This window comes from Oryx dammah, unplaced genomic scaffold, assembly GCF_014754425.2.
Source record: "Oryx dammah isolate SB20612 unplaced genomic scaffold, SCBI_Odam_1.1 HiC_scaffold_12, whole genome shotgun sequence".
In the NCBI taxonomy this organism is placed as follows: domain Eukaryota; kingdom Metazoa; phylum Chordata; class Mammalia; order Artiodactyla; family Bovidae; genus Oryx; species Oryx dammah.
In genome coordinates, this window is record NW_024070196.1 from 18,388,111 (window position 1) to 18,411,628 (window position 23,518).

General features: G+C 44.3%; 1 protein-coding gene across 1 annotated transcript; it reads right to left on the reverse strand.

Annotated features, from left to right (window-relative positions):
• Positions 1–1,365: 1,365 nt before the first annotated feature.
• Positions 1,366–22,159, reverse strand: NOCT (nocturnin). The gene is made up of 3 exons (XM_040250496.1): positions 21,576–22,159; positions 4,118–4,387; positions 1,366–3,154 (listed from the first exon to the last, which is right to left on the reverse strand). Exons 1-3 carry the CDS (start codon positions 22,144–22,146, stop codon positions 2,331–2,333), a joined length of 1,665 nt encoding a protein of 554 aa, XP_040106430.1. The 5' UTR covers positions 22,147–22,159; the 3' UTR covers positions 1,366–2,330.
• Between the last annotated feature and the right edge of the window lie 1,359 nt (positions 22,160–23,518).

Below are 23,518 nucleotides of genomic sequence, written 5' to 3' on the forward strand. Positions count from 1 at the left end.
ATCTAGTTCCCTGATCAGGGGTCGAATCTGGGCACCCTGCACTGGGAGCGGAGTCTTAGCCACTCCATCACCAGGGAAGTCCCTAGGCTCCATTTTAAATTAGGAGCAGTTTTTAAGTCATATGCAAAGCTCAGAGCCAAAAATAAGGGACTTAAATGCTATACACACTATTATGCTTTACTATGTCATCCCTACCACCTTGTAGAATCTCCTGAAATACAACCATGGAGGAATAAAAAAATTCACTCTCTGTCTTCAAGAATCTGTACAATTTACCTTCTAAGACTCTAATTATAATTGCAGTCAAAATATCATGGGCTATAAAAGGAAAAGCTGTGCTCAAAAGGGACATAGGCATGGAATAAGAAACTCAGTAATGGAACATATTGATACTTTAGAAATCCCAGAATAGACATTTGTTATTTTCCATTATGCCTTCAAGTAACTGATGGGTCTACAAGGCAGAGCTGTCTACAAAAGACTAGAGAAATAAAGTGCCACCTAGCAAGATTTATAAACTACTAAAAAAACTACATAAAATGCTCACATGACTACATTTTAAATAAAGACAAATACAGACAAAAGCATACAGAAATATGTGTTTAGCCTACCACCATGGCAATGCTGAAAGATGACTTGTGATATTTCTAGGCGCCTTTTTGCTCAAAGGCATTCCTACCCGCCCCCACCCTTCTCCCATAGCCTGTTAACATTTGAAATTGAAACACTTTAGCTTTTATTCTCATCCAGATTTGCTTATGATATGGGTATGATTTCAAACCGGTGTGCTTTAGGGTAGGTAAACAATATTTAATGCCTGTCCAAATCAGTATTCTGCTTCTCAATGTGCAAATTCAGTCACTGCTAAGATCTGAACCAAATGACAGCTGGTACATATGGTCTTCCTACTTGCCATTCCTTCCAGATATTTTGTGTGTACAATATACACTGAAACCCTTGTTTCAAAAGCCATTTCCAATGCAGAATACCTGGAGGAACTATTTTTGGGGACTCCAACCTTGGCACCAAATGATACCTCACAAACAGCATCAGTTGCTGCCTTGAACTACACAGCCACCTTTGTCCACTTTAAAATGAAGTGGACTGTCTGGGATTGTCTGGGCACCACATTAAAGTATTAAAAGACCAAATTTATTCTCAGATTCTCTATGCATTAAAAAAACAAGATATTAAAACACTAGCTTTAAAAGACTATTAATCTTAAATACTTACAACTCATGGGGTAAAATATATTATTATCAGTGGGCTGTTTTCTGGGATTTCATTAGGAAGGAGTTTCACCTTTTATCTTTACCACTTTATTTCTGAGCAGAGAGAATTCCAGGTTAACTTTTTATATTCTGCTTTCTAGATCTTTTAAAACCAGTTACCTGGCTATCTTATCTCAACCACAGCCTCATGAACAGACCAGGAATAGTTTCCCATCTCTGAAAAGAAGGTCTTACTGTCTTTAGCCACTACCACATAACAGCTCCTAAATATATCTACTGTGCAAAGCACATTCAATACAATTTGCAGAGTGACTGCAAATGAATACCAAGACCACTCCAAGGGAATACCAAAAATGTGTAACAGTGACTAAATAACAAAGACTAGCCATGGAATCTCTTCAAGAAACACAATAATGGAGAACACAGAGGCATAGCAAAGACTTATGAAGAACAGATCATGGAGAACTGGTATTTCCACTTAAATAACAAAAACCCCTCAAGGCTAAATAGTTCCTTTGTACACTATTATTTTATTAGATTCCAATAAAAACATCTTTAAAGCTTTAAGAAAATTACTATAAATTACTCTATAACTTATGTTTTGCATGGTTAACATGTTCATGTTATAATTTAATTTTACATGAAGATATAAAAAAATAAATATTGCCATGCATAACTTGATATTAAAAAACAAATAAATAACTTCAAATGTTGTCTAGAGACACTGTTCCTGCATACTTGTTAATCATGGGAGACTCAAGCAAGTCTACTATTTTAATATAGTATCCTCTAACAGAAAAAGCTTCAAAACAAGCCTAATATAATGCCCTTAAATGATCAACATATAATTAATCCTAAGGGAAAGAAAACAATGCAAAGCAATACTGGAGTGCAAAAACCTTTTTCGCTGTAGGTTTTAATGGAAAAGGTTTTAATGAGAGCTAACGGGGTTCCTTCCCAAGGGCATGCTGGAAACAAAGAAGTGGAAGAAACTGGGAATCCTTCCTCAGTCAACTTATTCTATTTCAGTTTCCTGAAACATCCCTGGTTAAGACTCCTGCGATTAAAAAGACACAGACAAGGATTTATAAATGTCCATCAAGGTTCCTCGTTAAAGCTGAAGTCACACACTAGGGACAGGTGGTCTGAAGGGTAATTGAAGGACGGTAGCCGGTTGGGTCCAATCTGCTCCTCTGTGAGCAGGTCCAGGGCTGACCGCACGCTGAGCGCCTGCCTGGAGTACCAGATATAATCGAGCGTGTGCCGGCACTCGCCTGAGGTCCGGATCTTCCAGGTCGTGTACGGAGGTTCCGACTGCCCGTCAGCGCTCAGCAGCTTGTAGGCGCTGTTCAGATTGAGGCTGGAGGAAGCAAAGTGCTTGTAGACCTCCTCTGTGGGCTCTGCGTTGAAGTCTCCACAAACAATCAGGGGAATCTTGGCCCCCTGGGTGATGGCCTGCAGGTTTTGGAGGAGGTCGCAGCCTTGAGCTGATCGAAATCGCTCCCAGCCGGTGCGTGCCTTCAGGTGGGTGACGGCGATGCAGAACTGGCGGCTGGACTCCTTGCACTCCAGGGTCTGGGCAATGGCCACCTGGTTGGTCTTCAGCGTCATGGCCGTCAGCCGGATGTTGGCACTGTTGACCAGCTTGAATCGGTTTTGGAGGAAGAACAAGGCACAGCCGTCGGGTCCATTGTTATGCTCCACATCCAGACAGGGTGACCAGGGCTTGGGGAAGAAGGTGCCCTGATAGCCCAGTCTACTGAGGAGAGGCTGGAAGGTGTCGAAGTAGTGGTCCACCTCTTGGAGACACAGGATATCGGGCTGGTAGGCGAGGATCTCTTCCAGGATCAGACATTTCCTTTCTTCCCACTTGAGGGCTTCGATAGGGCACTGGACAAAGTTGTCTTTGCCTTCTCCAAGAGCTGAAATAAAAAAGTCGGTCCGTTGTCAGCTGCTAAAAACCTGGGGGTCTCCTTAGGTGTGACGTCACCCAAGACCTTCAGAGTACCTTCTCTGCTTCAGGTGCTCTGGGGGGTTCTCTTACTGCACTGACCTCCAAACTGCCTCTTACCATCCACATGAAGCAAGAAATTGACTTTCATATTGAAACTATCTGTCTCTATTCCAGGACAGAAGACAATAAAGCCACATATTCCAGGACATAAAACATTAAGTTTTAGCTTTAAACAATGTTCTTTGTAGTCTAAGAGATCTAAGCTATGTCAGATGAACTAAATACATTTAACCCAGTACTAGGCCTTTATAGAAACCATAAATGACACCTATTTTAAATGGGCAGCTTTTAGTTATATCTGGGAAAAGAAAAAAATGAAATCAAAAAATATGGAAAGTCAGGGAGTATGCCCTTCTATTCCAGAAAAGGAGGGAAAAATGGTGACCCTGGTTTCTTAAAATTTCAAGAGCTCCATGATCAGCAGCACTGGCACAAAGTTGACCAACCCCCGCGCCCCCCTCCCCCTCCCCTCCATTTCCTGCAGAAGATTCTACATCGCCACTCAGTAGATAGACTCAGTTTCTCCCTGGCAAATGCTATCCTAGTGCTGTGGACTGAAAGCTGGAGACAGCATGAAGTTTCAGGGTAATAAGAGACGGGGGCCTTGAAATCTGGATGTGCTGGGAGGCAGAAGCCGTCACTGAACATGCAAAGTCTACCAACACGGAAGTAAGAAATACCCCTTGGTCGCTGGATTTATCAGTGAAAACCAGATGACTCCATTTCCCCACCTCCCCCTGGGAGAGCTCCTCGGGAGCTCCAGCCGCCCCCACCCCTCATCTGACACCTGGCCCCTGCACATGCGGAGGTGCACCGGGCATGCGCAGAAGCAGGGAGGCGGTGGCGGTTCGGGCAGCTGCAGCAGGCCTACCTTGGGCAAGGATGTTCCACTGCATGACCCTAATGGGAGGGTGGCTACTGGGGCAATCGGCCGGCAGAGCCACAAAGTCCCTCTGGAACCGCGGGGGCCGCGTGTGCAGGACAGCCCTGCATTCCTCCAGGAGCTCTTTGGGGTCGATGGGCTCCAGGTGCTCTGGGTCAGGGGCCACCAGGTACTCCGGGTGCTGGGACGCCGCACTGCTGTTGAGTGTCTTGGCGAGAGCACTGTAGAGCCTGCTCGTGCCGTTTCCCATGGGATACACTGCAGGGAAGGAGACACGGTTACACACTCAGCCTTCTCCTGCCTTTCTCCCGTTCTCCCTCAGAGCGACAAGATAAAGCAGTTAGTGTCCACAGAAGCTGGGGCCGATGTTGCCGCGTTCATGGTCTACGGGGTGGATTACAGGAGCTCCCAGGTTCTAGCTTTCTAGGAGGACAACTACTTGAAATACTACAGTTGAAACACCTTGATCTTTATGGGTTATTCTAACCTGAGGCTTGTCTTTATAATTTGTAACACAGTCTTACAAAAGCATGGCTAAGCAAAACCCATATTCCTTTTTCTATGTATTTTAAATGAGAACTTCAAGACCATGTTTGAAGAGCCAGATGTCAGAAAGCCTGGTTACTCCGAGATGGCATGAGAGCAGACTCTTAGTGTGTCATCTACTCAGATCCCTGTTACGGGAAGAATCAGCTGGATTAAATTCATTTCTCATAGGGCTCTGGCTTTCTATAGGATTCTGAAAACATCACTGAGCAGTATAGCCTGCAATCTAATCTTAATTGCCAGATTTTTTAAAAATCAGAAAAGAGGCTGGCGGTGGTGGGGGGAAGAGATGGGGGGGGGAGGGCGGCCTATGGTGGTGCAGGAAGCATTGTCTAGGTCCATTTCCTGGGGCTTCTGATTCTTATCTAACTGGATAATAACTAAGGACAACAGAGCACAATCTTCAACAAGTTAACATGAAGGGAGAGGTATCTGTCACCTCACTAGGAGGCAGGTGATTGCTCTTTTAAAGGTCAACCTTGTTTTCTCTTCATTACAGTGTAAATTAGGGCAGATTCTGCTTGGAATCATGTCTAAGATTCCTGGTTTGGAGGAACCTGGATTTCCTGACCTCATCCAAGTCCTTGCCTTCTCTTGAAGGACAAAGTTTTCTTTTCAAAACACATATTTGGCAAGCTGATTGCACCTGATACTAGCAAGCAACTGAATTCACCTTACATAGCAGGTCACAAAGGCAAATTCAAGTGCTCACCCCTAAGACCTATCCTTAAACATCAAGATCAAGATGCAAGCATGCTCTATCATTCCTTTTCAATGACTATAAAAGTAGCTCCCCAATGAGAAAGTGAGGCAAAGAAACACCAGTTTTCCCAACACACATTTCTGTGTACGTGCAACTGCCTGCAAGCCTGTTCTCACAAAGGCACATGCATGAACACGCGCACACACTGTTTCCTGGATGTCTGACTTGAATATATTCTTTTTTAATCAATTTGCTTGCTTATCTGAGTACATGGGTCCAAAGAAATTTTCTTCTTAGCTGGCAGTACAACTTTGAAAATCTTTCTTCTGTACTTCTTGTTCAGCAAAAAGCGGTAAAAAATTCTACTGTTTTCTCAAGCATGGTTTCCAGCATCAGTAATAGCCTAAGAGTAGACCAATCTGTCAGGGCATCATGGCAAACTCACAAGGGCTCCAATATCTGACATCTGTCAGGCTCCAGGCAAATGAGCAGCTTGAAGCTGTTCAGTTTTAACAGGACTGGTCTGCGTCCTTTTTATGACATCACCTTCGCCAAGCTGAGTTTCAGGGTGGTTGCTGCGACAAAAAAGCAAGTACCATGCGAAAATGAATGTGAAAAAGGTTAATTGTGTCCAACAGGAGTTGAAGATTTAAGGAGTTATCCTAAACCACACTTCCTCCTAAAAACTTTCAATATAAAGTGAACAAGGAACAGTATAATGTGTTAACACAATGAAAGTGCGGGAAGACATGCCCAGAAAGCCAATCAAAATTATATCCTATTATAATATAGGATAATTATATTAAGAAAATGACAAAGTAATCTAAATTAGAAAACTTACAAATGAGGCAATGTGAAGAATTAGTAAAACAGAAAGAAATGAGGAGATAAAGCTTGAAGGATAGTGGCAAATACTATGTACTTATTTAAAGCAAAGATGCAACATATGGATAAAAGGTTCTTGTAGCAGGAAAACCAAGGCATGGAAATGAAACACGTATTGATACTAAAAACTATAAATCAAGAAAACTCTTCAGAGTACAAAGTTTCAATCATGCAGGATGAATTAAGTTCTGGAGGTTTAATGTACAGCAAGGTAACTTTAGTTAAGGATACTGTATCTCATACTTGAAATCCTCTAAGTGATCTTAGATCTTAAGTGATCTCACTGCCCCCCCCACCCCCCAGAAACACACACTATGTGAGTGACATGTTAATTAGCTTGATTGAGGTAATTATTTCAAGATGTGTACAAATATCAAACTCGTTACACCTCAAATACACACAATGTTTGTTAATTATACCTCAATAAAGCTGAAAAAAAGGTCAGTGGTTTGAAAGAAAAATTATGAGGTTAAAAAAACATGTATCACAGACACAAACACACATACCTGAGACTATCAACCCAGAAGGACCAACACCAACTGGACTGTAAAGAAACAGAAAAAAAAATCCCTTGGACTCCAGGCCAGAAACAGCAAGTAACTTAGAGGTCAGAGTATCAGACTTCAACTGTAATGTTTTTTTAGACCAGAAGAAAATGAAGTTATATATTTGAAACATGTCAGGCTTTATATATATGACTCATGGTATGTGAGCCAAGAACTTTACATCTAGCAAAACCGAAATACTGACTCTAGGAGCACTTCTTCCAGAAAATACAGCATGGGATGGCCAACCGCAGCCAGATTGGGTACAGTCCTTGATCTTCAGATGTTACATACATGCTCACAAGCACACAATACGTGACAGGATAATTTCTGGCACTCAGAGCCAAAATGTTTACTATTGGGCCCTTCTCAGAAGAGTCTTAACCACCCCTGGAATTAGTGAACAAGCTTTAGACCAAAATGACCAGAGATACTGATATACGACTGGTGATGCTGTATAAAACAGAGCAAATCAAGTCTAAATGAGATTAAGATAGTACAATATCCACTGGCTATGTGATCCAAGAATGAACCAATGAAGATTTCAGTTCAGTTCAGTCGCGTCCGACTCTTTGCGACCCCATGAACCACAGCACGCCAGGCCTCCCTGTTCATCACCAACTCCCGGAGTTCACTCAGACTCACGTGCATCAAGTCCGTGATGCCATCCAGCCATCTCATCCTCTGTCGTCCCCTTCTCTTCCCGCCCTCAATCCCTCACAGCATCAGAGTCTTTTCCAATGAGTCAACTCTTCGCATGAGGTGGCCAAAGTACTGGAGTTTCAGCTTCAGCTGAAATGGACTGGTTGGATCTCCTTGCAGTCCAAGGGACTCTCAAGAGTCTTCTCCAACACCACACTTCAAAAGCATCAATTCTTTGGCACTATGCTTTCTTCATAGTCCAACTCTCACATTCATACATTACCACTGGAAAAACCATAGCCTTGACTAGACGGACCTTTTTTTGGCAAAGTAATGTCTCTGCTTTTGAATATGCTATCTAGGTTGGTCATAACTTTTCTTCCAAGGAGCAAGCGTCTTTTAATTTCATGGCTGCAGTCACCATCTGCAGTGATTTTGGAGCCCCCCAAAATAAAGTCTGACACTGTTTCCACTGTTTCCCCATCTATTTCCCATGAAATGATGGGACCAGATGCCATGATCTTCGTTTTCTGAATGTTGAGCTTTAAGCCAACTTTTCACTCTCCTCTTTCACTTTCATCAAGAGGCTTTTTAGTTCCTCTTCACTTTCTGCCATAAGGGTGGTATCATCTGCATATCTAAGGTTATTGATATTCCTCCTGGCAATCTTGATTCCAGCTTGTGCTTCTTCCAGCACTGCGTTTCTCATGATGTACTCTGCATATAAGTTAAATAAGCAGCGTGACAATATACAGCCTTGACGTACTCCCTTTCCTGTTTGGAACCAGTCTGTTGTTCCATGTCCAGTTTTAACTCTTGCTTCCTGATCTGCACATAGGTTTCTCAAGAGGCAGGTCAGGTGGTCTGGTATTCCCATCTCTTTCAGAATTTTCCACAGTTTATTGTGATCCACACAGTCAAAGTGTACTCAAATGAGGATTTAGTACAACCAAAAAAAGAAAAGCTTGTGATGGGGGTTGAGGTGGGACAGAGCAGGGACCAGAAAGAAGCAAGCATGTGCAATTAAGAATTATTTGGGGACTTCCTTGGTGGTCCAGTGGCTAAGACTCTGAGCTCCCAGTGCAGGGGGCCCAGGTTCAATCCTTGGTCAGGGAGCTAGATCCCACATGCTACAACTAAGACCCAGAGCAGCCAAATAAATAAATTAAATTAAATAAAAAAATAATTATTTGCAGTGATCATCATTAGTAACAGTAGAATCAGAATTGTTACTTACTCTAGACTGTGTAAACTGGATGTTCTAATTTCATCATTCCCTGTTGTCCTTTTTTGGTTTGGTTTTGGAAATTTATAGGGCTGTTAGCTACAAAACTCAAGGAAAACACATTCTTATTAAAGCCAACTCAGCTCAAAAAAAGCTCATTTTGGTCCAATAGTGGATTACTGTATTTTGTCACCTTATTTGTGACTTTTGGGGATTTTCAAAAATTAAATCTACCACCTAAAGACAAAGGCTTTGCAGCAAAAAAGAAGAAGGACACACTGCAATGTGGGCCTCAAAGCCCCAGTTCTAGGCCTAGTTTAAGTGGCTGGATTCTGAGTAAATCCAAAATTGGAGCCGACAAGCTTTGTTGATAACTTGGATGTGGCCAATGAGAGGGCAGTCAAAAAAGTTTCCAAGATGGGTGGTTGAGCAACTATAAGGATGAAGCTGCCAATACAGGTTAGGAAAACTGGGTAGGGTTTGCAGAAAATACGAGCTAGGTATGACTGATGTTCAGGAGAGAGGTGCAAACTGGAAACAGGCGGGAGATGTTTATTGACAGAGCTCCGGAGCAGACTACCATGTCTGTTTGCTAACAGGGGCGACACATTAGAGGAAGAAACCCATCAAGCAGACTTCAGGCGTGACGGCATGAGGGAGCTGACAAGTCCTCCCCGAAAGAATTATAAACCTGAATCAGTGTCAAAACCAGCCATTTCAGTGCTCTGGATGTAGACCAAAGGCACACAACACACTGGGAAGCCTTTATTTGCGAAAGCTATTGAACCTCAGTTAAGAATAGTGCTGGTCTGCGCTGGTCCTGCCTGGGGCAACGCCTGGCCCCACCTCTCCCTTCAGCTCTGTGGAAGTGATTCCAACTAGAGCAGCCAAGATACTGAAGGATGTTAACATCTGCCCAGAAAAAAGGCCTAGGCCTTGATGGCTTTCGCTGGTGAGCCTATCCAATATGTAAACAATACCCATCCCTTCATAAACTCCCACCTACTGCTTCCCATGTACAGCCTCACTGGAAGACAGTCTGGCAGTGTCTAAAATAAATATAGAACTCATGCCCCTAGGGATTTACCTAAGTCAACTTAAACTTAAGTTCATTCAAAAATATGTATGCACTTGTATACACCCAACTGTATTAATAAATGCCCAAACTGGAAGCAGTCAAAGATGTCCCTCAATGGGCGAATGTATACAACCACACAAAATAGTACCTAACAATAAAGGGGAACAAGTCACAGGCATTTTGTAAGTGAAAGGAGCCAGATCCTAAAAATTACATACTGCACGATCCCACTCATAGGGCATTCTAGAAAAGGCAAATTATATGGAATGGTTTTCAGAGATTGAGGGAGGGAGCGGCGGGTGGCAAGAACTCTAGGGCAGTGGAACCACTCTGTACAGCCCTAGGGTGACGCAAACATGACTCTGTGTCAAAATCCACTGACTTAACTATCCCTCACAAAGAGTAAGCTTTAATGTGCAAAATTCAAAAGATCAACAGGGAGGTGGCGGGATCAAGAGGGAATGCAGACTGACGAGTGAATCCATTGCAAACGTACGACAAATTCACAGAAGGGGTTTCAGGAAGAAAGGAATGATGTCACTCTGGACACAGCTTTTAACTGCTCAAGAAGTGCACTCTAGTTAGCAAAATTGTTTCTCTGGGGGGGGTGGGGTGGGTGTCAGCAATTTCAAAAATGCTTTACAAATGGATGGTGGGAGTCTGATTTCTGTGAAAGACGAAAGGTGCAGATAAATGAGGAAAGGAGTCCGACATATCATTCAGATTTCACTTCCCTTATAGTATACATAGATATATAGACAAAGAGCCATTAGGGGTGTCTGAGACACCTTTGGAGAAATGCGGGGCCAAGGGGTTTTCATATTAACACTGAGGCATCCTTTCTGTCTTCGTTTTCAACTGTTAAGAAACCGCTGCTTTGTCAGCTTTAACCCAGGCAGTGGCCCCAGGCTCCAGTAGGGGCCACTGTGCTCTTCACCATTATTCATTTTTTAAATTGTCTGCTTTACCCTCAATGTCCTTAAGTGAGGCGGCAATAAGTACTTCTGTTAAATTTGGAGCCCTGATGATGTATCTTTAATACCTGACAAAAAGGTAAGTCCACATAAACACTTGTGCTGCGCACAAAATACACTGCCTTAAGCAACAGCACTCAGGTGAGCGTCTGGACTGCAAAATGACTCTCCCCTGTCTTCACCTCAAAGAACCAACAAACTTAAAATAGTCGATCACATATGGATACAAGGCAGACATTTATCCACTAAAATGTAAGAAGTGAGCCTGTCACTTTAAGGAAAACAACTGACAGTATTTTTGCCCATGAGAAAAATTTCCCAGAGAAAATTTTGGAAAACACATCTGCCATCAGGAGCCTGACAAGTCCCCAATACTTGGTGGTGATAGTTACTAAGGTTATTTCTATATTGTATAACATCTGGAAAAGCCACACAACCTAGTTAACCAACTTCCCAAATAACCAAGAAGATGTTCACTGATATGGTATGAGATTTGATGTTGCAAATAACTATTAATATAAGCTACCACAAAAGACTACCCACAATCATTGTAAAAGGCTATTAAAATAATTCTCTCCAATTATATAACCAGTGAGAGACTGGATTCATATCTTTTAACTAAAATATCACAACAGCCTGAATGGAGAAGCACCTAGGAGGATATAGACAGCTGTCATGTATTAAGCCAGACTTTCAAATGAAGAGATTTCCAAAAATGTCAAATGGTGCCACTCTTTCAACCAATCTTTTTATTTGGGAAAAAAAAATGCTGGTTAAAAAGTAAAAACTCAACAAAAGCCAGGATTATCTGGGTACACACCTGAGAAGCTGCTGGAGTTGACCAACCTTGGGCCCAAGGAAACCTCCAAGAGAAAAGCACACCAAACCCTAAAGGACAGACGTCACAGGTTGGCATCGTTGGAACAGCAAGCCTGTGCTGCCACCCACTGGCCACTGTGCTGAATCACCTCAGAAAGGTTAGAAAACTAATTCAGCAGCTAATTTGCACTGGTCCCCTGAAGACTCCTGAATAAATGTGGTCACCTTCAAATTATTCACAAGACAACCATCGACCTAAAACAGCCTGGATGTTGGGTATGCAATATATTTATCCAATACTTAATGAATAAATCAAAGATTCAGTCCCCATGGCTCACAGCTTCATGGATCAAGTTCCAGTGGCTCCCTTTTTCTTACACATGGCCTTCTCGTACTTGAGAAGTGAAAGTGAAGTCGCTCAGTCATGTCCAACTCTTTGCAACCCTACCAGGGTTGCAAAGAGTTGGCTGTAGCCTACCAGGCTCCTCCATCCATGGGATTTTCCAGGCAAGAATACTGGAGTGGGTTGCCCTTTCCTTCTCCAGGGGATCTTCCCGACCCAGGGATCAAACTTGGGTCTCCCGCGTTGCAGGCAGATGCTTTACCCTCTGAGCCACGAGTAAGAACCTTAAGTCACCCTTAATATTTAAATTACAACCACTGTTCTTCACTCATTAGTTCCATGAAGATAGGGACTATATCTGCCTTGTTTATGGACTCACGGTAGGTCGACTGGTTTCCAGAAATCATGGCTCCTCTTTTCACTAATCAGACCCTGAACAAGTTATTTATTTCTGTGGCTCTGTTTCTTCATCTGGGGATCACCATGACCTACTTCACTGTGTTACTGTGAGGGTCAAGAGAGTTAAACCAGCTATACCTAGTACATTCTATATGGCAGCTATTTTGTTACTTTTCTTTCTGGGACTCCAGTTCAGTTCAGTTGCTCAGTCGTGTCCGACTCTTTGCCATCCCATGAACCGCAGCACGCCAGGCCTCACTGTTCATCACCAATTCCCGGAGTTCACTCAGACTCACGTCCATCAAGTCAGTGATGCCATCCAGCCATCTCATCCTCTGTCGTCCCCTTCTCCTCCTGCCCCCAATCCCTCCCAGCATCAGAGTCTTTTCCAATGAGTCAACTCTTCGCATGAGGTGGCCAAAGCACTGGAGTTTCAGCTTTAGCATCATTCCTTCCAAAGAAATCCCAGGGCTGATCTCCTTCAGAATGGACTGGTTCGATCTCCTTGCGGTCCAAGGGACTCTCAAGAGTCTTCTCCCAACACCACAGTTCAAAAGCATCAATTCAAGAGCAGCTATTAACATTTGAGAACCAAGCATGTACCGCACTTATCTTTGCTGGAAAGTAGGTATTGTATTATCCATTTTATAGACACAGAGACTGCACAACTGGCAAAGGATCTGGCCCTGGAGAGGGCTGCCTGCACCTTGGACCACTGCTCATCAACTGTCTCTGCCGGTGCTGACCCAGAGTCAGGATGACCGGATGGAGCTGTGCCAGGGGCGCGCATGGCAGTTAACAAAGGTCCAATTTCACCTCGTCCCTCTGCCCAAGTCACCGCCGTAAGGGCGTGCACACTGGCACAGCACAAGGTGTACAAAGCGGTGCAATGACCCGCTCTACTGGCACATGGCATTACTAGAGATATCAAGTGAAGGTCATGTCTCCCAACCTAGCGGGTCTATAAATACAAGCTCCTAGACACAGTGACAATCCCAGTGACCTTTCTTTGCTAGGCAGCAGTCAGACACAAGAATACCCAAGTGCGTTCTGGACAAAGCGGAGCTGTCCCTCCAGTCATGCCAGATTCATCTTGAAAATATGGCTAGGGAAAGAGAAATCCCTCCACAATGAATACTTAGCTTAGCGTGTTAAAATTGGTGGTTGATTATGAGCCGGCTGGTCAAGCGTTTGCACAAGCCAGACTCTTCTAAGCAAAATGCTAGAAAACTGAAAATTGAAAAGGCAGAAACAAAGAACCTGGTGTGACAGCTGCTCTCCACCAACTAAGACATAAGGTTTGTGTTACTACCCGGTGTCCATCCTTAACGCTCCCAGGAGCTCAAGCGGTGCTCTGGGTTCACAGCTATGAATGAAATACGGAGCTACGGAGTACTCTGCTATTCCTCCCTGTGGGTCAGAGGTCCACATAAATCTCCCAGTGCCCTGTATGAGATGCCTATGGCTGCTGAGTTTTAAATGGTTGAAAAAAAGAAATTGTAATATTTCCTGACATGTGAAAATCATCCAAAACTCCAACTTCAGTATCCATAAATAAGATTTGTGTATTGTCTGCAGCTACTTCCACACTATAGCAGCCAAGCTGAATAGCTGTAACAGATATTTAGTCTATTAAGCCCAATATATACTAGCTGGCTCTCTACAGAAAAGTTTGCAGACTCCTGCTCTAGACTATGAATTGTACAGTCCATTTGTACATCAGTTCAGTTCAGTTCAGTCGCTCAGTCGCGTCCGACTCTTTGCAACCCCATGAATCGCAGCATGCCAGGCCTCCCTGTTCATCACCATCTCCCGAAGTTCACCCAAACTCACGTCCATTGAGTCGGTGATGCCATCCAGCCATCTCATCCTTGGTCGTCCCTTTCTCCTACTGCCCCCAATCCCTCCCAGCATCAGAGTCTTTTCCAATGAATCAACTCTTCGCATGAGGTGCCCAAAGTACTGGAGTTTCAGCTTTAGCATCATTCCTTCCAAAGAAATCCCAGGGCTGATCTCCTTCAGAATGGACTGGTTGGATCTCCTTGCAGTCGAAGGGACTCTCAAGAGTCTTCTCCAACACCACAGTTCAAAAGCATCAATTCTTCGGCGCTCAGCCTTCTTCACAGTCCAACTCTCACATCCATACATGACCACTGGAAAACCATAGCCTTGACTAGATGGACCTTAGTCGGCAAAGTAATGTCCCTGCTTTTGAATGTGCTATCTAGGTTGGTCATAACTTTTCTTCCAAGGAGCAAGCGTCTTTTAATTTCATGGCTGCAGTCACCATCTGCGGTGATTTTGGAGCCCCAAAAAATAAAGTCTGACACTGTTTCCCCATCTATTTCCCATGAAGTGATGGGACCGGATGCCATGATCTTCGTTTTCTGAATGTTGAGCTTTAAGCCAACTTTTTCACTCTCCTTTTTCACTTTCATCAAGAGGCTTCTTAGTTCCTCTTCACTTTCTGCCATAAGGGTGGTGTCATCTGCATATCTGAGGTTATTGATATTTCTCCCGGCAATCTTGAGTCCAGCTTGTGTTTCTTCCAGTCCAGCATTTCTCATGATGTACTCTGCATAGAAGTTAAATAAGCAGGGTGACAATATACAGCCTTGACGTACACCTTTTCCTATTTGGAACCAGTCTGTTGTTCCATGTCCAGTTCTAACTGTGGCTTCCTGACCTGCATACAGATTTCTCAAGAGGCAGGTTAGGTGGTCTGGTATTCCCATCTTTTTCAGAATTTTCTAGTTTATTGTGATCCACACAGTCAAAGGCTTTGGCATAGTCAATAAAGCAGAAACAGATGTGTTTCTGGAACTCTCTTGCTTTTTCCATGATCCAGCGTATGTTGGCAATTTGATCTCTGGTTCCTCTGCCTTTTCTAAAACCACCTTGAACATCAGGAAGTTCACGGTTCACGTATTGCTGAAGCCTGGCTTGGAGAATTTTGAGCGTTACTTTACTAGCATGTGAGATGAGTGCAATTGTGCGGTAGTTTGAGCATTCTTTGGCGTTGCCTTTCTTTGGGATTGGAATGAAAACTGACCTTTTCCAGTCCTGTGGCCACTGCTGAGTTTTCCAAATTTCTTGGCATATTAAGTGCTTCACAAAAATCAACGAAAGACTCAGTCATTTAAAATAGGGAAAAACTAATTTTCATATATAATTTCCATAACCTTGCTTGAATAATTACAGCACATGTAGGAAAAGAATCATCTTTTTAAAATGTGTAGTCACACTGGCAGCAGTTTTAAAATCTCCAGTCCAATGACTCATTTTTAAGATGGGAATTGATAAATAATGTACAATAAATAGGTCATCTGACATGAGACCAAAAATACATTATTCTCCTTCCTAAGAGCTTTCCGAAATAAAGTACACACACGCATATTTTTCTGAAGACTGAAAGAATATGGGTAAAATCAGAAAGGATGCCACCAGTGGGCTTAAGAAACAATTCCAGGAAGACAGAGACAGGTGTGAATTAACAGAGAACCCAGAGTGGAGGGCAATGCAGTACAAACTACCAAAGGTAAATTAAATATGGCTCTTCCCAAGGGAGCTTTGAAGAAACCCAAAGCTAAGTCCACCATGACAGAGGGCAGGAGAGGCGAAGGGGCCATTGTTAGGGTCATTCTTTCAGCAATGGTATTTTATTTGAGACAGCTGCTAGTTCTGTCACTTCCCCTCTCAGACAGAGGAGGGTGGCCTCTGCCAGCTGGAGAACAGGCTTCAGAGATGTGGGCCCTGGAAGGGCTCCCAAGAGTGATGGACAGGAAGGGAGGCAGAGCAGACCAGGCGCTAACCATGGACCTCAGGGATATTTCTGAAGGCCTGGCTGGAGGGGTGAGCTAAGCATTGGAGAACACAGAAGGGAGCCTGCCTGCACCCCCCACCCCCCAATCTCCCCAACTACAGAGAATGCAAACTGCTCTCCCAGGAGGAAGGATCCGGGGGAGAAACAGGCTCACACAACTATATAGGACACAAAGTAAGACTAGGCTTCTATGAAGAAGGAGCAGAGAATTAGAAAATGTCCAAAAAGTGTAAACAACTGCAAAGTAGACATGTTCAAAAAAATCTCATGAAATATAAAGAGACAAATTCTTTAAAAATGCAAGAGGAGCCACAGAGGGTGGATCCATATGGACAAGCTGTCTAGCAGGAGTTTAATAATATGACAACAGGGAATGGGATAAAATAGTGATGAAAATGATAAAATTCAAGAAATAGAAGTTTTCCTGGGCCAAAGAATGGTATGTCCTGGGGCTTCCTTGGTGGATCAGTGGTAAAGAATCTGCCTACCAATGCAGGAGACATGGGTTCAGTCCCTGATCTGGGAAGATCCCACATGCCGTGGAGCAGCTTAAGCCTGTGCTCAACTATTGAGCCTATGCTCAAGAACCTGGGAGCTGGAACTCCTGAAGAACTTGCACCCGAGAACCAATGCTCCATTTTGCAACAAGAAGCCACCACAATGAGAAGCCCATGAATTGCGACTAGAGAGTACCCCTTGCTCTCCATAACTAGACAAAAGCCCACACAGCAATGAAGGCCCAGCACAGCAAAAAAAAAAAAAAAAAAAAAGGAATGGTATGTCCTTAGACTGAATAGGCTCATCTGATGCTGAGACATTTACCCTGACAGAACTTTTGAACACCAAGGACAAACAATCAATCCTCAACTTCTAGAGGATAATGGGTACTGTCAAAGAGATTGAGATTCTGAGGCAAAATTAACAGATATGTTATTTTTTTTTAATTGTCATGAAAATTTTCCAAATAAAATTTAGAATGAACCAATGGAAAGAAATTAATTGTAGAACACGTCTCAGCAAATCTATCTGACCTAGAAAATCTGAAAGATGAACATCTTCAGCAACCCCCTCCCCCGCCCAGTGAAAGCAAAACATAAAGGAAACAGAAAACCATCATGTCCAGAGTGTCAGTAGGATATGCAAAATAACGTCCTTGTACCCTGTACTGGAGGGACGTGCCCCAGCACTGGACGCTCAGAGTGGGGGCCAGGCTGGGAAAAGCAGAGGAAAATAATGCACAAGGCACTTCCTGGAAACCCTGCTGCAACTTTTCTTACTGCTCCACGATTCTGGCTCCATGTAACTCTGGACTTCTCAGACTACTCCAGTCCCAAAGGGAAAAAGCAGTTTTTAAACCATTCTGCACAATCCCTCAGAATTCAATAGCCATCTCTACTGGAGACTAACTTACTAGTTAAGAAACTTCTAGCAGGCTTCCAAGCATTTAGCAAAGCAAGTGTCTCACTGGCTGTCTGCCCAGGCTATACATCAGAACTAGCAGATGCTCAAGGCCCACTCGCAGAAACTAAAATTCAGATGATATGAGTGGGACCCAGCCATTCTTTTGATAGCGTTTTACTGAAAAAAAAAAAAAAAAAAAAAAGTCATCATCCCTCAGGGATGGGTTCCAGGACTCTCCTTGGATGTCCAAAATCTGGATGCCCAAGCTCCTTTTATATAATGATGTACACCCTTGGTATCTGCATCTGGGGATTCAACCAATCTTGGATAAGGAACCCACCCATGGCAGGGTGGGGAGGGGGGGCCCTTGCATTTTATAAAGACATTTAAATCTGATAGGTATGATTTTTTTCGTAGCCCTCTTTCTCCTGGACACTCCCACCCACATCCCCGACACTGATGCTGAATTCTGTGTAGCTGGTAGGTTTCAGGTGCTGCTTTGAGATTACATAGAGATAAGAAGACAGCTAAGATTTTTGCTTGAGGTTATACTCCTTCCTGTAGGAAGGCTGCTCTCCCCACTCTGAAACAGCAAAGCCAGGAACTTCCTGGCTAGGACACTGTGCTCCCAGTGTAGGGGGCTGGGTTAGATCCCGGTCCCCAGGAACCAGTTTCCACATGTCTCAACAAAGATCCCATGGACCGCACAGCCAAATATTTTAAAAAAATAACAAACCCAAAAATTTTCATTGAAGTACAAGTGGGTTTACTATGGAACTAAGCACCCATGCACACCATTCTTGCATTCAAATGGGATAACCATTCAAGTGGTTAGCAGAGTCCTAGGAATCCTGATCACAGATCTTAATTTCCAATGCAATTAGTCATGAGACAATAAAACATTTGGCCTTTTAAGTGTACTGTGTTCAGTAAAACTTACAGATCAGTTGATATCATGGTTTCTAATTCAAAAGCCCCCAGTAACTCACTGTATTTAAGCTCTTACCATTGAATGCTATAGGAAAACAAATAGCTTGTTCTCCTACAAAGAAAATATATTTCTATAGAAGCTTGATAATTACAAGCTGTTGCACTTCTCTCTCATAAGCAGATTACTCACATTGTTAAAGGACATACTAAATAAAACCGCCTCCTCAGATGAGCTGGTATTTGCTTTTAAAATCGTACCAAGAAAAAAAAGCAACGTGTTCCAGTGGTAGAGAACAGTAATTCAGCCAACTCTTCATTATCTGAGGAGGTGGCATCTGGAGGGTGGCATTTATAAACTCATAGATGACACCAGACCATGTTTCATCCAGTAGAGTAACTGACAGCTGCTGCTTCTCTATGAGCCGTGTGATCCTTCCGTGAGAAAAGGTCCCCTTTAAATTCGAATAACCCAGCATCTGATGATTGCAAAGGGGCTGCACTCACCTTTCCAGTGACATCTGACTGCCACAGGGCATAAGTCATGAAGGAACTGATTAACAAATAAGGTCAACTTGGATTTAGCACCACCCGGCCCCCACAAAGACTGGAGCTTCCCAGGTGGTGTTAGTGGTAAAGAATCTACCTGTCAATGCAAGACGTCAAGAGACTTGGGTTTTATCCTTGGGTTGGGAAGATCCCCTGGCTAAGGACATGGCACCCCACTCCAGTATTCCTGCCTGGGAAATCCCATGCACAGAGGAGCCTGGCGGGCTTATGACCCATAGGGTCCCAAAGAGTCAGACATAACTGAAGCGACTCAGCACACATGCACCTCAAAAGATGCTGGAGTGAGCGAATTATAGCTTTCAGTTTCCTGAAGACTTTCTCTAGCCAGATGTCTAAACCTTGAGGCCTGTAATAACAATAATCTGCTTTTTATTTATGTTGTCATTTTGTTAAGTAACGTGGAAGTCTACAATAGGATCTATGAATCTTGGAAAACATTTGGCAAAGTACCTCCTCTTTCACCCTGCCACCATCCATGCCTCATACCTTCCACTTTGCTCCTGGCTTTCCCCAAGCAGAATGTTTTTAATCTCTTTCAATCTTAACTGTACTTCAAGGACCAATTCAAATGCCACTTTTTGAAGTCAAAATGATCACCACTGATGGAAGGGACTTCATGGTCTCCAGCACCCTTGTGCAATTTGCAAACCTTTAACTGAAGGAGAATAATAAAAGGTGTTTTATTTCTTTAAACACTCAGGTCTTTGAGCAAAACCCATCTCTCTGACTGGGCACTAAACTCAGAGGCAGACCATGTCTCACATTCTTTTACCTCCTATAAAGTGGCACCTAGCTCAAATGGTAAAGAATCTGCCTGCAATGCAGGCCAGGGTTCGACTCCTGGGTCAGGAAGATCCTCTGGAGAAGGAACAGCAATCCACTCCAGTATTGGTGCCTGGAGAATCCCATGGAAAGAGAAGCCTGGCGGGCTACAGTTCGTGGGGTGGCAAAGAATCAGACACCTCTGAATGACTAACAATAGTGAGACAGACCAGAAACAGAAAGACTTTTTGAATGAATGAGTGATCAAAGGATATGCAAATGAATGCATTCATAAGTTTCTCCCAACAAACAGCTGAAGCCAAAACTGAGCAAAATGCGAAACTGCTCTAGCTCTTGTAGTAGTTTAACAGCCATAAATCCTTTCAATTTCTTTCTAAAACTAGGGGATTTCAGGGGACTTCCAGAAATTTCATTAAGCATCTTTCTATGTCAAAGGCCTAAGATCCAATGTGTCCTGACCTTTCTTCTGGCTAACAGCACAGCTCTCTTATCTGTATTACACAAACTATGTGTATTCCCAAGATGAACCTACTGGCTAACTCTGCCCCAGGACTCGCAGGAAATTTAAGGTAAGAGGTTAAGACAAGATATATGGTGCTACAGAAGACACCAGTTGATTTTCTTTTACTTCTCCCACCTCAAACCCAACAATATGCCTCTAGTTTTCCCATTCTAACAGTTATTTCACAAATGCCAAATTCCTACAGAACTGCAAAGAAAATCTCAACGACTGTCTCAATAACCAAAAAGGTTAATCCTTTTTTAAAAAAAGAACAAAAGAGTTTAGTCTCCAGTAATCAGTTTAACCTCCTAATATCCGGCAACCCGGGCAGGGCGGCATAAAAGAGAACACAAAACTTTTGGAGCAAAAGGTAGCCGTTTACAATCTGAGATGTTCATACATCTTAAACAGCAATAAACTTGAGTACGACTAAAATATACCTGCTAGCGTGATGAAACTGCCCACTTCTGAAAGAAAAGCTTTATTAATTTAATTTGTATGTAAATTGTGGCCGCGGTATTGAGGCCTCAGGCAGAAACTTCCGTGGCCAAAAAAGGGAAAATCCAGGGAACTTCCCTGCAGGTCCAGTGGTTAAGACTCCACGCTTCCAATGCAAGGAGCGCAGGTTCGATCCCTGGTCAGAGAAGTAAGATTCTGCCTGCCGTTTCCTTCCCTGCAACCCAAGCAAAATCCAGAGCACGTGACCTATAGAACAGGTTCTTGGCAAAGAGATGGCATCATCTTTACAAGATCTTAACGCCAGGTATACAGGACGCATAATGATGCAAATATTAAGACTGGAAGGCTCCCCCAAAATTCAAGTAGATGTCCAAAGAGTCAATGCGTGTTCATACATTTTTCAAAATTCAGACCACCTAAGCCACGCAGGCCACAGGATCAGATAAGTGTAACTTCATATACATATTGCATAAAATGTTCCACCATTAGCGCAATAAGTAAAACACAAATAATCTGCGGGCTCGGAAGGGGAAAAGATAACGTAGGTCAAGAGCGAGAAATAGTGAAACCGCGGCATCAAACGGGAAGGATTAAACGGGAACCTAGCACGGGGTTGCAACTCTTACCGGACGCGGTGCAAGCCCCAGGCAAGAAAAGGCGAGGGCAGAGCGGCAAAGGAGAGCAGAGACGGCGGCTCAGGGAGAAGAGGCACCGCTTCCCGGTCGCACCCCACCGCCCGGCAGCCCTCGGCTTCCCATTCATTCCCCGCCGCCTCCAGGTGGCGGCCGCCGCGTTCTCCGCCCGGAACGGCGGTGCACTCACCTGTTCGGGAGCACGACCTCGCGACCTCGCGGGCCGCCGAAGCCGCCGCCAGGAGCCGGGGGGACGGGAGCCGCGGGGCGGCCGTGGGCGAGAGGCGGCGCGGCGGCGGCGGCGGGCCGGGCGGGCGGCGCAGGCCGGGCGCGTCCCTCTGCAGCAGGGCGGAGCAGAGCCGCCGCGGGCTCTGATACATGCCGGGCGCCGCCGCCAAAACCGCCGCGGCCCCTCGCGCGCCCCACCGACCTGCGGGCCCCGCCGAGGCGGGCGAGCCCAGCAGACTCTTGGGGCCGTCCGAGCAGAGGCTCCGGGGCTCCTTCTCTACCAGCCGCGGCCCGGAGGAAGGTCGCAGGCAGACGAGCCCGAGACGGCGCGAAAGAAGCGGCTGATGCTGTGAACTGGAGGCGCTGTCTGCCGCGGGCCGGCTGGAGCTGGAGGGTAACCGGCGAGCGCAGCGCGCTGACAAAGCGGGCGCTACCAAGCGAACCAGGGAGGGGGTGTCCATGGGACCTGCTCCCGGCGCGACCTGGCAGGGATTCGTAGAACCGGAGTGATCCTGCTTTGAGAGGACGCGCATCTTCAGCTGTTTATAGGGTGGAGACTGTGGGAGGTCCAAGGTAACAAATATCCCTCAAGGCTGTTTTAAAAAATGAGCCTCCCCTTCCGCTGGGTGGAGTGGAAACGCCCACAGGCTGGGAGTCCCAAGACCGTTCCAGGCTATGGCCCCGGGGACACGTGTGTGTCCGAGTAAAAGACAGCATCCGTGTACGCGCGTAAGTGAGAAAGAATCCGGCAGAGGGTGTCTGCCCCCCACCCTTTCGGCGGGATGTGTTGCGTTAAAACGAAATTAAGCACGATAAAGCCCCTACTGTGTGCGAGGGCGACGCTGAGTAAGACAACGTCCCTTTCCTCAAGAATTACCCTCAGGCAAAGGAAGCCCAACGTGGCAAATCAGACCATAAAGCTGTACAAGGTAGATTAAGATCAGTGCCATAAGTTTATGTAAGTTTGGCGATAGAGGTCGTAACACGCCTGGGTTTTCTAGAGGCTTATTAGAAGAGCCACGACTTGGATTTACATTTGTGGAATTTGGGAGAAAGAGTGGTGGTGAGTTACACAGGCAAAAAAGGGAATAAAGCAAAAAGCCCTAGGTATCTTTGCGGCAACATCTCTTACGTAGGATGGAAGTGAAGAAGTAAGGCAGATGCTTGGATAGGTTACACTGCGGAAAGCAGAGACTGTATTAGACTTAATATGGTAGAAAGGGGTGAGCTGTTTGTAAGCTGGGCAAGGATATGTCTTAGGGCCGTGCTGTCATTGGAGGTCAAGTATCTCCGGCGTGTGAAAAGGCAGGAGAGAGTAAACTAGCTGATATGAAAGATATTCTAGACTTGCATCTGGTACTGTAAAAGAATGAATGGGAGAAACTGTCTCAGCTTGGGCAGGAAATGATGACTAACCAGAACAGGAAGTGGGGTGAGTGGGAGAGATGCCCAAGACTCGGTTCCTCTCTGAAAGATTTATGACCTAGAAATGTTTTCTTGTTGGTTTTCCCATGATTTTGCTGAGTCTCCTGTCTTGTGGAATTGGAAGCTTTTCATTACTAAAGATATTCAAAATATTTTTAAGACCAGAAGGTGTGGATGCGTCAGCTGACAGGGTTGCTCATAACTACTGGGAGACACCCTCCCTGGCAAATCGTTAAATCTCTTAGTCTCACTTTCCTTATCTATAGAAAGTCATACCTTAGTCATTAGGTCAAATAAAAGGTGATGATCAAACTAGTCCATAAAAAGTGTTCTGCAAATATAGCAAAATGTTGAATTAGAATCTAGGGTCTATGGGAATTCACTCACAGTTCTTTTTCTTTTCCATATGTTTGGAAATATCCATAATAAAGTGTTGAAATAAAAGTGCTTTGAAAAATTAAAAGTACTGTTTGAATATAA

What these genes read in the sequence shown, in the direction of transcription:
- NOCT (XM_040250496.1), bottom strand. Translation starts at nt 22,146, where the DNA reads ATGCGCGTCCTCTCAAAGCAGGATCACTCCGGTTCTACGAATCCCTGC. An exon ending in GAGGTCGTGCTCCCGAACAG is followed by an intron (nt 4,388 to 21,575) that starts GTGAGTGCACCG and finishes CCTTCCCTGCAG; the next exon opens with TGTATCCCATGGGAAACGGC. An exon ending in GTGGAACATCCTTGCCCAAG is followed by an intron (nt 3,155 to 4,117) that starts GTAGGCCTGCTG and finishes TTTTTATTTCAG; the next exon opens with CTCTTGGAGAAGGCAAAGAC.